Genomic DNA, 16,000 nt, shown 5'->3' on the forward strand with positions numbered 1-16,000 from the left:
GTCATTTGTGGGGGTTTTGTGCCATCTTGGCATTTTATGGCCTTCAAAACTGTAATAGGTAGTGAGGCGTGAAATCAAAAATTTACGCCCTTAGAAAGCCTGAAGGCGGTGCTTGGTTTTCGGGGCCCTGTACGCGGCTAGGCTCCCAAAAAGTCCCACATATGTGGTATCCCCGTACTCAGGAGAAGCAGCAGAATTTATTTTGGGGTGTCATTTCACATACGCCCATAGCATGTGTGAGCAATATATCATTTAGTGACAACTTTGTGTAAAAAAAAAAAAAAAATTTTTTTTTTGTCATTATTCAATCGCTTGAGGCAAAAAAATAAAATATTCAATGGGCTCAACATGCCTCTTATCAATTTCCTTAGGGGGTCTACTTTCCAAAATGGGGTCATTTGGGGGGGTTTTGTACTGCCCTGTCATTTTAGCACCTCAAGAAATGAGATAGACAGTCGTAAACTAAAAGCTGCGTAAATTCCAGAAAACGTACCTTAGTTTGTAGATGTGACAACTTTTGCGCAAACCAATAAATATACAATTATTGACTTTTTTTTTACCAAAGACATGTGGCTGAATACATTTTGGCCTAAATGTATGACTAAAATTGAGTTTATTGGATTTTTCTAATAACAAAAAGTAGAAAATATCATTTTTTTTCAAAATTTGCGGTCTTTTTACGTTTATATCGCAAAAAATAAAAATCGCAGAGGCAATCAAATACCATCAAAAGAAAGCTCTATTTGTGGGAAGAAAAGGACGCAAATTTTGTTTGGGTACAACATTGCATGACCGCGCAATTACCAGTTAAAGCAGCGCAGTGCCAAAGTGTAAAAAGACCTCTGGTCATTTACCAGCAAAATGGTCCGGTCTGAAAGTGGTTAAAGAGGAAGTAAACCCTGATGAGTTTACTTCCTCTTTTCCCTGCAAAGGTAAAGCATAATGGACTACTATGCATCGCATAGTAGCCCATTATGTGTCACTTACCTGACACAGGAGCCAGCGAAGTCGCCGCTGTCCCCTGTAGTCCGCCGCATCCATCTTGCTGGTGGCATCTCGCAGCTCCGCCGCTGTCATTCGGCGAAGCTGCGATGACGTCACTCCCGCGCATGCGCACGGGAGTCGACAAATGCGGCAGCTCCATTCTTGGAACTGCCGCGCTCAGTGCGCCTGCGCGCCGCTGTCTACGGCGCATGCGCCGCAGACAGCGGTGCCCGTTTTCGGGCAAATATCTCCTAAACCATATAGGTTTAGGAGATATTGCTTGGACCTACAGGTAAGCCTTAATCTAGGCTTACCTGTAGGTCAAAGTGGTTTGTAAGGGTTTACAACCACTTTAATTTTCACTGGTTTTAAACATCCTAATTTTAAGTGCAACTTAGTTTTAATAAATGTTTTAATTGGTTACCATTTAGCAAATTATATATATATATATATATATATATATATATATATATATATATATATATATATATATATATATAAAGAGAGAGAGAGAGGAAGACTTCATAGTGTAACTTGCTGGTCTGATAGCCTTGGATTACTACGCACACCCTGTGTACAGTAGAACAGGTCTCTCTCATTACAGCTGCAATTTTCATCTGCTTCAGCTGCATCTTCAGCATGTATGATCTCTATAATGTGAGATCTCGGAATCTAGTAAGTGGCGTGATGTGTGTGATGGAGGTTTCATCTGAGCACAGTCACTAATGTCTTTGTTTTCGGACACAGACAGACACGAGCTATCCATTAAGATCCAGTGTGTTTTTACTTTGTTTGCAGTCTGGGAAATGATACCAAGGACTATGTTTATATTATATTATAGTCCCTTTTTGTGCCCTACCTTCTGGTCACATGGTTTAAATTTATGTGTTTTTGAGCAATGCTTAAATTGGCACTGTGTATATATATATGTATGTATGTATGTATGTATGTGTGTATGTATGTATGTATGTATGTATGTATGTATGTATGTATGTATGTATGTATGTATGTATGTATGTGTGTGTGTGTGTGTGTGTGTGTGTGTATGTATGTATGTGTGTGTGTATGTATGTATGTATGTATGTATGTGTGTGTGTGTGTGTGTGTGTGTGTGTATGTATGTATGTGTGTGTGTGTATGTATGTATGTATGTATGTATGTATGTATGTATACACGTATACACACACACACACACACACACACACACACACACACACACACACACACACACACACACGTATGATGGTAATAATGAGAGAAGCGTACTAGTTTCACTTTGTTTTATATATTCTGTATCTTTGTTACACATAATATATAACTATATACACTATATTTATTTTTTTGGGGGTTAAATTATACATTTAGATTAGCACTTCTGACTACATTTTAAGTTTGGTGCTTGTATGTAACTTTGTGCTTCACTTACCATAAAAAAAACGGACAACTTTAATCTTGACCATACGTTACACAAACTGATATTGATTACCAGTTGATCTAATCTAGCATCAAAGCGGTTTTGTAGCACATGATTATCTTTGCTGTTCTTGAGCTAGTCATATCTTCAATGTCAATCTCACATTAAGCTGTGTATGCAATGTTCTTTTTTTGAATGACATGTCCAATATCCAACTTTATTAAAGAAACATGTTATGTTTTATGTCTTACCACTATCCCATCGGTCATGAATAGGATCACTGCTGAACATATATGAATTGCTAAAAATGTGTATGGAGCATCCCGAAAGGTCTTACTCTGACAACAATGAAAATGACCTGAACAAAATAATAAAAAATATATAATTGAAAACAATTATACTGAAAAGTAAACACCATAGATTTGTATAGTTTCATCAGTAGACAACGATGAGAGGAAGCTCGAATCATTGAGCTTACAACACAGTGGAGGGTTTTATTCATACAAATGCTTCTGAAAATGATTAACATTGATCACAGCTATATTTAATATTGGTGACCCAGGGGCAGTAGGGTTAGAAGGGAGGAAAAAAATAAATACTCAATACTTTTGCTTGTTTCCCTCTTCCATCCTATATTTGTGAAATCTAGGAGCAGAACCTTACGGTTAAGGGAGTGCACAGAATGTTGTGAAGTTTTAAAAAGCCTTTAAGGCCCAATTCGCATTATGATGCACAACATCGAGCTTCATTCATATGCACACATTTTTGTGTTGTCATTCTACTACACACATTGAAGTGAATGGGTTGCCCTGTGCAGATAGTGTCCTGTAAAAATGTGACAAATACAGTAGCTAATGCACCATTTTCAGCTTCAGGCTTATTTTTTAACCACACATTTTGCCTTATTTTTTGACGTTTTTACATTCACAAAGCTTAGTCATGCTTACATTGCCATTCACTGTAATTGCAAAAGTGCGGTTTGCTATACAAATTTTATTACAAGAAATGCATGTCAATCTAGACAACACAAAAAAACATGAAGCTCAAATCTCTGCCTCATTTGTTGCACATAGGGCAGCCCATTAAAATTAAAGGGCTGCCCTAGTCATGTAGCATGACAACATGCAAACAAAATGCATATAGCATGCATCATAGTGTTACATGCCCTCTCCTTTCCCTTGGTTCCCTGTCTGCACAGGGCAAATGTACCCACGCATGTAAAGCAGACAACATTCTACTTTAAATAAATAAAAACCTGTGCACTGTGCTGTGTGAAATAAGTGAAAAAACAAATGAAATTTAATGCCAGAGACCGCTTCAAGCCTCATATCCGAATACTGAACTTGTATAAAAAAAACTTCCATAATATCCTTCTGGGGATACACTCACCAAAATGCCAGAAAAAATGAGCCTTCAGTAAAACATCATTCACATGTGAACTTCTCCTTAGCCACTAGATGTCTCTGTTATTGGGATAGGCCTGCCAGTGTCCTTTTATACTTCACTCAGGATCTGTTACTGTCCTGACTACACAGCAAACTTCTGTGGCAATTTGTGTTCTGTTGTGCCCCAGTCACTGAGTAACAGAGTAACAGATCCTGAGTGAAGTATAAAAGGACACTGGCAGCCCTATCCCAATAACAGAGACATCTAGTGGCTAAGAAGAGGTTCACATGTGAATGATGTTTTGCTGAAGGCTCATTTTTTCTGGCGTTTTGGTGAGTGTATCCCCAAAGGGGGGACTCCTGAACCACGAGTGGTGAATTGTTTGGTGGAAGCTGTCTCTCTATCAACCACAATAAGAACTGTTTAATTATTATTAAGCACCACTTCTAAAAACTCAGAAAGAAAATGACAGTTTCACTTGGAGGAAAGTGATAAAGCGCTGCTATATATGAAAAGTGGACTCTTTTTATTAAGACCTATTTTTTGGATTTCTCCTTTACAGATACTTTTATATTTAAAAGCAGCAGCTATTTATAGATACATTTTTAATGGATTGATTTAATTATTGATTTCTTAAAGTGAACAGATCGATTTATTTATATATTGCACTCATATGCGCAGAGAAGTGTGCGAATAGGGTGGGTTATAATTTATCGATTTTCAGCATACTTATTGAAAGGTCTAATGAAAAACACCTATAAATGAAACACGGCTAAACATGGGATACCACGCTTAGCCGCGTTTAGTTGCATTTGGCATCTGAAACTTGGAAATCTTTGGCGTCTGAACCCATTTTTTTGCTTTTGAAGAAACGCAAACTCAACTGCCTAAAAACGGCAGTAAACGAGACTGTGTACATGGTCACATAGGATAACACTGAATCAGTTCAGGGGCAGTTGAAAAAAAGCGTCCAACTGCCTCTGAACGTATGTTTAGCAGCGTCCCGTGTACATGGGGCCTAAGAGATTACTTGTGCACCTATTTTGGAAGTTTTTTTTTTTTAAATCCTACTTTAAATTGTGAATTCTAGCACTAGTTGTTTCAAATTTAATCACATGACAACAGGGGCAAAGGGGCAGTATTATGTCTACATGCAGGCCTCACTATAATTACCAATAATCCCCCCTATCCCACACAGACATGCATTTTTTTTTTACTGCAGAATAGTGATGGACGAACTTCCGACGGGACGTTTCGCGAACGCGAAATGCGAACGGACCCAAACGTTCGCGAAACCGACCGTTCGCCGCGGGCCCCATTGACTTCAATGGGAGGCGAACTTTGCAAACCTTCATGTCGAATTTGCGGCCACGTGGTAATTATTAGGGGGTAAAACGTAGTCCCACCATCTGGACAATGACATAATACATGTATGAGGTGAATTTGGGATCGATAACTACAAGCATTTTTATTTTATTTGGGAAATTGTTCTAACAATTCAGGACTATGGAGCTAATGAAGGCAATGGAGGAGAGGGAAGGTCAGGGACCAGGGTAGGCAAAGAAGAGGGTGCAGGAGATGATCACCAGCAGCGTGACATACCGGAATGACACATGCACCGTGATAGAGGCATCTGACAGCAGCACCGTAATACAGAGCACTGACAGCAGCACCGTGACATACAGCGCTGACAGCAGCACCGTGACATACAGCGCTGACAGCAGCACCGTGACATACAGCGCTGACAGCAGCACCGTGACATACAGCGCTGACAGCAGCACCGTGACATACAGCGCTGACAGCAGCACCGTGACATACAGCGCTGACAGCAGCACCGTGACATACAGCGCTGACAGCAGCACCGTGACATACAGCGCTGACAGCAGCACCGTGACATACAGCGCTGACAGCAGCACCGTGACATACAGCGCTGACAGCAGCACCGTGACATACAGCGCTGACAGCAGCACCGTGACATACAGCGCTGACAGCAGCACCGTGACATACAGCACTGACAGCAGCACCGTAAGCAGCCCCAGGAGGAAGTCAGCACAGCACAGGGATGGTGTGATCCCCTCATAATAAGAACCCCCAGGAGGAAGTCAGCACAGCACAGGGATAGTGTGATCCCTTCATAATAAGAACCCCCAGGAGGAAGTCAGCACAGCACAGGGATATCATAAGCAGCCCCAGTAGAAATATGACACCGCTCAACCTCTTCAAAGAGGAGGGTAGGGGCATATAGTACGGTGTGCTTTTTTGGGTCAAGGAAGTGAGCCAAATGAATTAAGAAGGTCTGTGTGCTTGATTAAAAAAATAGTTTATAGACATATACATGGTCTACTGGTCACATGTGTTGAATTCCTCCGAGATCCATGCCTCATTCATTTTTAGAAATGTGAGGTAGTTAACACTGTGGTGAGCTAGGCGAGTACGCTTATCGGTCACAATCCCCCCTGCTGCGCTGAACGTCCTTTCGGACAGGACACTGGATGAGGGGCAAGCCAACAGTTCGATTGCAAATTGGGCAAGCTCTGGCCAGAGGTCAAGCCTGCCCACCCAGTAGTCTAGGGGTTCATCACTCCTCAGAGCGTCCACATCGGCCGTTAACCCAATGTAGTCGGACACCTGACGGTCTAGGCGTTCCCTGATGCTGGATCCGGATGACACCTGTCGATGGGTCGGCTGAAAGAATGACCTCATATCCGAAGTCACCAACACATCTTCAAACCGGCCTCTTCTTGCAGGCGCTGTTGGATTGGTACCCGCAAATCCTTCTCTGGGAGTGGGAATTGCTCCTCTGCCAGCGCACGCAAAAGCAGAATGCAGCATTTCTCGAAGCAAGGCCTGGAAGTGCTGCATTCTGACAGCCCTCTGCGACGGCGGTAACATTTCCGCCATTTTGTGTTTGTACCGGGGGTCTAAGTACGTTGCCACCCAGTACTGGTCCTTGACCCTCATGCTTTTTATACGGGGGTCCCTATTAAAACACTGGAGCATGAAGGCCCCCATTTGCACTAAAGTGGAAGCGGTGTGGTGGCCTGGCTCCTGCTCATCATCCAGGATAATGTCGTCCTCTTCATTCTCCTCTCCCCATCCTCGCACAACAGGGATCCCAGAAAGGTTTAAAGCATGCTCTTCTTGCTCCTGCTCATCCGCCCCGGCACCATCCTCCTCTGACTCCTCATCAGACTCCTGTTGTTGACTTGTCTCAGATAGAGTAGCCCCCCCTGGGAATTCATCCAGCATTGCGACTTCCTCATCTTCCCGCTCCTGCTCCTCCACAGCCTGATCAATGACACGACGCAATGCACGCTCCAGAAAGAAGGCATAAGGTACCATGTCACTGATGGCGCCATGGCTGCGACTGACCAGTTTGGTGATCTCCTCAAATGGCCGCAGAAGTCTGCATGTGTCGCGCATGAGCAGCCACTGGCGCGGTGAAAAAAAACCCAGCTCCCCAGAACCGTTTCTTTCGCAGAGTTCATACAGGTAGACGTTAACTGCACGTTTCTGCTGGAGCAGCCTATCAAGCATATAGAAGGTTGAGTTCCATCGCGTCGGGCAATCGCAAATAAGACGTCTGACCGGCAGATGGTGTCGCCGCTGAATGTCAGCAAGGCGAGCCATGGCCGTGTAAGATCTTCTGAAATGGGCCGAGATTTTCCTTGCCTGCCGCAAGATGTCCTGGACCCCAGGGTATTTGACAAGGAATCGCTGCACGACCAAGTTTAAGACGTGTGCCATGCACGGCACGTGCGTGATTTTGCCCTGTTTCAATGCGCTAAGCAGATTGGCACCGTTGTCACACACCACTTTACCAACTGTCAAATTGAGCGGTGTTAGCCACTCATCTGCCTGTGAACGCAAAGCTGAAAGGAGTGCCGGGCCAGTGTGGCTCTTTGCTTCCAGGCACAACAGACGCAGCACGGCATGGCAACGTCTCACCTGGCATGTGGAATAGGTTCTGGGGAGCTTGGGCGGTGCAGTGGAAGAGACGCTAGCAGCGGAAAAGGAGGAGGCAGCTGAGGAGGAGAGGGAGGAGGATGGAGTAGGAGGAGGAGAAGAAGAGTCAGGCCTGCATGCAATCCGTGGCGGTAAAACCAAATCTACACGGGTGCCACGGGTTACATGCTTGACGGCCGTCAGAAGGTTCACCCAGTGGGCAGTAAAACTGATATACCTTCCCTGCCCGTGTTTGCTAGACCACGTGTCTGTGGTCAGATGTATCTTGGCACCGACACTGTGTGCCAGAGATACATTCACTTGCCGCTGAACATGGCCATATAGCTCTGGGATGCCCTTCTCTGAGAAATACTTCCTTCCTGGGACCTTCCATTGTGGTGTTCCAATGGCCACAAATTTGCGAAAGGCCTCCGAGTCCACCAGTTTATATGGCAGTAGTTGGCGGGCTATGAGTTCTGACAAGCCAGCCGCCAACCGTTGGGCAAGAGGGTTATCCGGCATCATCATTTTTTTACGCTCAAACATTAGGCCCACGGAAGCCTGCCTTTTTGCAGAAAAATGTGAGCTTGGCGTGATGGAAGGTGGAGTGGAGGACAATTGTGAGGAGAGAGGAGAAGGAGAAGTAGAAGACGAGGCTGGACGGTGAGAGCCTGCAGTGTGGCTTTGTGTGTTCCGTTGCTCCCACTGGGCTCGGTGATGGCTGCTCATGTGCCTTCTTAAGGCGGTCGTCCCTAGGTGAGTATTGGGCTTACCGCGACTAACGCGTTGACTGCAAAGATTGCAGATGGCAACGCTATTGTCAGCAGCGGACACGTTAAAAAAAGCCCACACTGCGGAGCCATGTGCCGGTGTCCTGGGAGCGCCAGATGTGACCGTACATGGTCGATGACTCGCTCCTGATACATTTGCAGTCTGCTTTGTCCCTGCTGTGCAATGTAAGTCATTGCTGCTTCTCCTCCCTATCTGCTGGTCCATATCTCCCTCTGAACTCCCCTCCTCTTCCTCTCTTGTGGGCACCCACGTGACATCACTAGACACGTCATCATCAACGTCACCTTCCCCACCGCTATAAGTAGAGATCTCGGAGTAGGCAGCAACACCGGGGACCAACCTCCTCCTTGGGCTGATCTGGGTACTGGCGTCAGACTGCTGAGTAGCGCTTGTTGCTACCTCCTCTTCCTGATCCAATACCAAGAGTGGCTGCGCATCAGAAATGTCCTCTTGATATGGATCGGAAAATAATTCCAGTGACTCAAGCGGAAGGTATGTGGTGGTGGTGGTGGTGGTCGTGTTGTTGGTGGTAGTGTCTTTGGGGGTGCACATAGCAGAGAGTGAAGAAGAGGGTGCAGATCGAGAGGATGAGGAGGGTGCAGAAGAGTAAGGCTGAGCGAGCCACTCAACCAAGTCTGGTGCATCCTTTAAAGTAATTGAACGCACCTTCTGCAACTTCCCACTTTGGCTCAAGCCTGTTGCTCCTGCCCTACCCCTACCACCCCTGCGGAAGGGCCTGCCTCTTCCTCTGCATGTCATTTTTTAAATGACCCTGTGACAAAACTCTTAGTCCCTATACCGCTGAAGGACTGCTGCAGTATAGGTGAGCGGTCAGCAGTGGTGCACGTCAACCCTATCTATTGTGGACCGATAGCGGTCCTTACAGAACAGCAGACTGTACCGCACTCAAGCCTATGTACCGTAGCACCCTATACCAAGTTACCAGTCCTTATAAGAACTTTTGTGGAACAAGCAGGTTGTGTATTAGTGTTTAGCAGACTGTACGTCAGTCCCTATACCGCTGAAGGACTGCTGCAGTATAGGTGAGCGGTCAGCAGTGGTGCACGTCAACCCTATCTATTGTGGACCGATAGCGGTCCTTACAGAACAGCAGACTGTACCGCACTCAAGCCTATGTACCGTAGCACCCTATACCAAGTTACCAGTCCTTATAAGAACTTTTGTGGAACAAGCAGGTTGTGTGTTAGTGATTAGCAGACTGTACGTCAGTCCCTATACCGCTGAAGGACTGCTGCAGTATAGGTGAGCGGTCAGCAGTGGTGCACGTCAACCCTATCTATTGTGGACCGATAGCGGTCCTTACAGAACAGCAGACTGTACCGCACTCAAGCCTATGTACCGTAGCACCCTATACCAAGTTACCAGTCCTTATAAGAACTTTTGTGGAACAAGCAGGTTGTGTATTAGTGTTTAGCAGACTGTACGTCAGTCCCTATACCGCTGAAGGACTGCTGCAGTATAGGTGAGCGGTCAGCAGTGGTGCACGTCAACCCTATCTATTGTGGACCGATAGCGGTCCTTACAGAACAGCAGACTGTACCGCACTCAAGCCTATGTACCGTAGCACCCTATACCAAGTTACCAGTCCTTATAAGAACTTTTGTGGACCAAGCAGGTTGTGTATTAGTTTTTAGCAGACTGTACGTCAGTCCCTATACCGCTGAAGGACTGCTGCAGTATAGGTGAGCGGTCAGCAGTGGTGCACGTCAACCCTATCTATTGTGGACCGATAGCGGTCCTTACAGAACAGCAGACTGTACCGCACTCAAGCCTATGTACCGTAGCACCCTATACCAAGTTACCAGTCCTTATAAGAACTTTTGTGGAACAAGCAGGTTGTGTATTAGTGTTTAGCAGACTGTACGTCAGTCCCTATACCGCTGAAGGACTGCTGCAGTATAGGTGAGCGGTCAGCAGTGGTGCACGTCAACCCTATCTATTGTGGACCGATAGCGGTCCTTACAGAACAGCAGACTGTACCGCACTCAAGCCTATGTACCGTAGCACCCTATACCAAGTTACCAGTCCTTATAAGAACTTTTGTGGACCAAGCAGGTTGTGTATTAGTTTTTAGCAGACTGTACGTCAGTCCCTATACCGCTGAAGGACTGCTGCAGTATAGGGCAGCGGTCAGCAGTGGTGCACGTCAACCCTATCTATTGTGGACCGATAGCGGTCCTTACAGAACAGCAGACTGTACCGCACTCAAGCCTATGTACCGTAGCACCCTATACCAAGTTACCAGTCCTTATAAGAACTTTTGTGGAACAAGCAGGTTGTGTGTTAGTGATTAGCAGACTGTACGTCAGTCCCTATACCGCTGAAGGACTGCTGCAGTATAGGGCAGCGGTCAGCAGTGGTGCACGTCAACCCTATCTATTGTGGACCGATAGCGGTCCTTACAGAACAGCAGACTGTACCGCACTCAAGCCTATGTACCGTAGCACCCTATACCAAGTTACCAGTCCTTATAAGAACTTTTGTGGAACAAGTGAGTTGTGAATGTTTAGCAGACTGCAGCAGAAGGGCAGCAGTCAAGTATAATATCCTTTCTATATTTGGAAGAAAGAATATTATACATGTACAAGCCTATTACTGTACCACTGATACCAGTCCTGAAAAGAACCTTTGTGGAACTAATAATAACAGCAAGTCTTTAAAATTACCCTCACTGCCTGACAACACTGCTTCCTTCCTGTCCCTATACAAATTGGCAAAAAAAGAGAACGATTAGTGGTTACTGGAACAGCTCTTTTGTGGACCTTGATAGTAACAGCTAATGATGATGATGATGATGATGATGATGAAAGACTAATCTGGCTGTCCCTGTAGCATACACCGTCCTTTCCCTTTCTCTAAACTAACAAAAGACACTCAGGCTGCTGCAAGAATCAGCAGCACAGCAAACCTATCAACACCTAACACCTATACCAGTCCTGAAAAGAACTTTTGTGTACCAAATAGCTAGTGGTTTATCTCTCCCTACTCCACACAGGAACCTGTCCCTATCTTAACAGAAGAAAGAATGTAAAATGGCCACCGGATCGGGTGTATTTATAGGTTAGGGGGAATGTACAAGTGTCCATGTGCTGTCATGTCTCAATTGGCTGTCCTGTATCACATGATAAACGTGTCACCAAAGGTTAAAGTTCTTGTATACATTAAACACGTAAGTCCGCCGCGGCGAACGACGGAAAAAGGCGTTCGAACGTGCGGACCGCGAATGTCGGAAATTCGCCGCGAAACGACCGCCGGGCGAACCGTTCGGCCATCACTACTGCAGAATTATTTTACGTGAAGACTAATTACAAGGCCATATAAGATGGCAGTGTTATAAGCATAGGCACACTGGCTGTGCTGAATGTTAGTTTTTTACCCTTACCACTTTGGACTTCCTGTGTTCCTGTTATTTGGCCATCACTCATCTCATTCCCCTTCTTAGTTTCCATTGCTAGCTCATCTGCAGACAGTAAAGAACCTTTCCTGTGTTCACAGCCAGGCACCATGCCTTTGCTGTACATCAGAAGGAAAACTGCAAATGGTACTGGAAGCTGGAGAAAAACACAACAATATCCAGTTTGTCAGAAAAGTGGAGTTATATATTAAAATAATCAATAAGGAAACGCTTACAAACTAGTCTCACATTGGTATATGACTCCTGACCACATATCTAAATTCGTCCCTAATGTGCCCCCAACATACAATCAGGGCCGTAGAGAGCAGGGCACTCTTTTCCATATGTTGGAAATATCCTATTTCGGATACGTGTATATAGCATGATTATATCAGTCATAAATGTTAATTTTACTCGTAACCCATGGGAAGCCCTATTACACAGGCCCATCTGAGTCCTAGGTAGAAATTAAAGAAAGTTGGTGGGGTTCGTCGACTTGGAGGCCAAAGCTTGGAGACAACCATCAATCAATTTTGCTGACGTTAAACAGTAGCTCATGGGGACTATGATACATGAGAACCTTGACACCGATGCCAAATTCTTAAGGTTTGGGATTCATGACTGAACTATAATGATCACTTAAATCTGGACCGCTCCCTACTGGCCTGATGGAACACATTGATCCATGCAGATGTTGCTGTTTGGTTGGGCCTCATGGGAACGCTTTGTACCCTTGCCCTCCTTTTCCTCCCCTCTTCCCATGTGTCCCAACTTCTTTTGTGCCTGTTCTTTTCTCCTTTCCCTTCTTCTTTTCCATCTCTCTTTCTCTTTTTTTTTTTTTTTTTTTATAAAAGAACAAGTTTATTGGGAAATGGTACAGTTTACAGGGAAGAAATGAACTACAGTCAGTGGTACATTCAACAGCCAACGGCAAGAACGCCTAGATGCCGTACTATCACCACAAGATATCCAGAGCATAGCTATGTAAACAAAGTCAGATATACATGCGTCAATATTGGAGTTGCAAAATTCAGTGAATTAAATAGCAGGAGGTGGAACATAACAGCACGTAAAATCTTATCGTTTGTATATCTCCCCAAGGGGAGTCTCAACCCAGCCGTGAACTCAACTCCCACAAGTATCCGGGTCATTAAGACAGCGATCCCAAATCTTATTAAATTTGCCAGGGCACCCCCTATGTGTGTAAATAACTTTTTTCAGCGGTAAGTTAGAGTTAACCTCAGCTACCCAAGCCCCGAATGTCGGAGTCTCGGGCCGCATCCACAACCTGGCAATTAGTTTCCTCGCACTGAACAACGTTTCCTGGGTAAAAGTCGCATCGGAGGGTGCCTCCGGGGCGCCCAGCTCCAGGCCCAACAAACAAACCTTAGGGTCCATCAGAAGGGCGAGCCCATTTGGTCGTGTAGAAAACGTACCACCTGTAGCCAGAAGGCCTGGATATCGGGGCAGGACCATATTAAATGGTAGAAGGAGCAAGGGAGACACCCACAGCGTGGACACCCCGGCCCCAGGGAGGGCCTGTATCTACAGATCCTGGCAGGCGTAAGGTAGGACTTGTGGAGGATATATAATTGGGTCAACCTATCTGTCACCCTAGGGGAAACTTGCTTAACCTTATTCAAGATCTCCTCCCCCGAGATCGGGCCCACATCCTCCTCCCATCGGTATCTCGTGCTCTCCGTAATTGTAGCCACCGACCGTCTTCTAAGGAAGTTGTATAGGGTCGAAATTAATTTTGTGGGCTCCTCTCCCACTATAACACCTACTACTGATAATTCCTGTGGATCCGGGAATCCCTCCCCGAATTGAGCCCGAAGGGCATGGGATAACTGTGCATAACGAAATAGCATATGGGCGGGGAGTTCAAACTCTCTCTGCAGTGCCTGGAAACCCCCCCCCCCCCCCGTGGGGAGACGACCTGGTATAGGTATATCACCCCCCGGGAGGCCCAGAGGTCTGCACCCGGCAGCCCCCGAAGCTCCCTCAATTGGGAGTTGTACCACAGGGGTGTATGTGAATGCACCCAGTCCGCTCCCAGCATCTTTTGTGCGATACCCCAGATCCGCCTGTGCTGTAGCAGTAGCGGAGCATATTTCCTCCCCCTCCTATTAGACTCCCTCCCCCTAAACAAGACCTGTAGGGGGGAATGGGCGCAGCCAGGAGACCCCCCACAAAGCAGCGACTGGTACCTGGAAGCGCCCATCCTGTGAAGGTGAAAAAAGTGAGAGAGCTGAGCAGCTACGTAGTAGGCACGAAAGTCGGGGAGCGCAGCTCCTCCCATATCCGTAGGGTTTTTAAGAGTGTTCCAGGCTAATTTATGCCTGCCAGAGCCCCAGATAAATGAATTTAAAATTGTGTCTATAGTTTTAAAATATTTAAGGGGGATAAGGGTGGGAGCCTGCCAGAATTTGTAGAGGAATTTGGGGAGGAGAATCATCTTGATTAAATGTATCCGTCCCATGACACCTAGGGGGAGTCTAGCCCAAGACTGGGTTTTGGATTTTAAATATAAGATCAGTGGTTCTATATTAAGGGTTATATAATCGGATGGATCCCTGGTGATCTGAACCCCCAAATACTGGATAGTGGCCACTCTACATAACGGAAGGGACGACGTGTCCCTCTCCGGCGGAGAGAGGTCAATGGGGAGAATCAGCGATTTTGCCCAATTAATGGTGAGGCCCGAGTGTCTACCAAACTCTTCAATAATACCCAGGGCCGCTCTCAGGGAGGGCCCCTCATCTTCAAGGTACAGAAGCATATCATCTGCGTACATGCTTACCGTTTCCGTTATGGGCCCCGCCTTGAGACCCCCAACATGTACGCTGGACCTAAGGGAAATAGCTAGTGGTTCTACCGCTAAGGCGTACAGGAGCGGTGACAGGGGGCACCCCTGCCTGGTCCCACGTCCCAAAGGGAAAGGCTCGGACAGGCAACCATTCACCGCCACGCGCGCCTCCGGGGAAAAATACAATATCTGGACCCATTGCAGAAACTTGGCCCCAAACCCGAAACGTCGAAGGCACTCCCACAGATATCCCCACTCCACCGAGTCAAATGCCTTGGCCGCGTCCAACGCCACCACGGCCCTAGTACCTCCATTGTCATGAGTGGCTTGTAAGTTCATGTGGAGTCTGCGAATATTCATGGCCGTATTTTTACCAGGCATGAAACCGGTTTGATCCGGGTGGATAAGGGACAGAATGTGGGAGCACAATCGGGACGCGAGGATCTTGGCCAAAATCTTTATGTCCACCTGCAGCAGGGAAATCGGGCGAAACGAGTCTAGGCGGTGTAGGTCTTTACCCGGCTTTGGAATGACTATAATCGTCGCTTGGCGTAGCGTATCTGGAAGGGAAGCGGACTCAAATAAATAATTATATAAATTCAATAGCTCAGGGGCCAGAACTTCGGAGTATGTTGCGTAAAAATCCAATGGTAGACCGTCGTGTCCCGGAGCCTTGGCCGCTGCCAGGGAAGACAACGCCAACACGACCTCGTCCAGCGAGATCGGAGCCTCCAGATCAGCGATCTGGGCCACCGATAACTGAGGGAAGGGAACATCTCGTAAAAAAGTTTGGGTCTCCTGAGTCGTGACCTCCACACGAGAGGCGTAGAGGTCAGCAAAGTAAGACCGGAACATCTCGGTTACCGCTCCCGCTTCAGAGACAAGAGCGCCGCTCTCATCCATCAGCGATACCACTACAGGTGGCCTCGCATCCTGATGGGCGAGGTAAGCCAAAAGCCTACCCGCTCTCTCTCCCTGTTCAAAAATCCGCTGCCGCGTAAAAAAGTGCTTGCGTTTGGCCTGCTCAAAGTGTAGTTGGTCAAGAACACGGGTCTGGAGCCTGAGGGCCGAGGCACTCGCCTCATTGGGATGTAACGTAAACTCCCGGGTGACAACCTCCAACTGCTCCTCCGCCTGACGAAGTATCAGTTTAGAGGAACGTTTTAATCTATTTATCCGTCTTATCAACGAGGACATCTCTCTTTCTCTTTATTCTCCCCACTTCCTTTAGCCTGTAAGAAGTGTTTATGTCATG

General features: G+C 46.3%; 1 protein-coding gene across 2 annotated transcripts in view; it reads right to left on the bottom strand.

Moving 5' to 3' along the window:
- The window catches only part of SLC60A1 (solute carrier family 60 member 1), a 171,877-nt gene that overhangs the window by 46,747 nt on the left and 109,130 nt on the right, over positions 1–16,000 (bottom strand). For both annotated transcript variants that reach the window (XM_077481218.1, XM_077481219.1), the window contains exons 4-5: positions 11,925–12,093; positions 2,650–2,756 (exon numbers count right to left, since the gene is read on the bottom strand). In XM_077481218.1, the coding sequence (XP_077337344.1) occupies positions 2,650–2,756; positions 11,925–12,093 (276 nt within the window). The remainder of the gene's footprint in view (positions 1–2,649; positions 2,757–11,924; positions 12,094–16,000) is intronic.

Source organism: Lithobates pipiens, unplaced genomic scaffold, assembly GCF_037356315.1.
Source record: "Lithobates pipiens isolate NorthernLeopardFrog02 unplaced genomic scaffold, aLitPip1_a1.2 Scaffold_16, whole genome shotgun sequence".
NCBI lineage: Eukaryota > Metazoa > Chordata > Amphibia > Anura > Ranidae > Lithobates > Lithobates pipiens.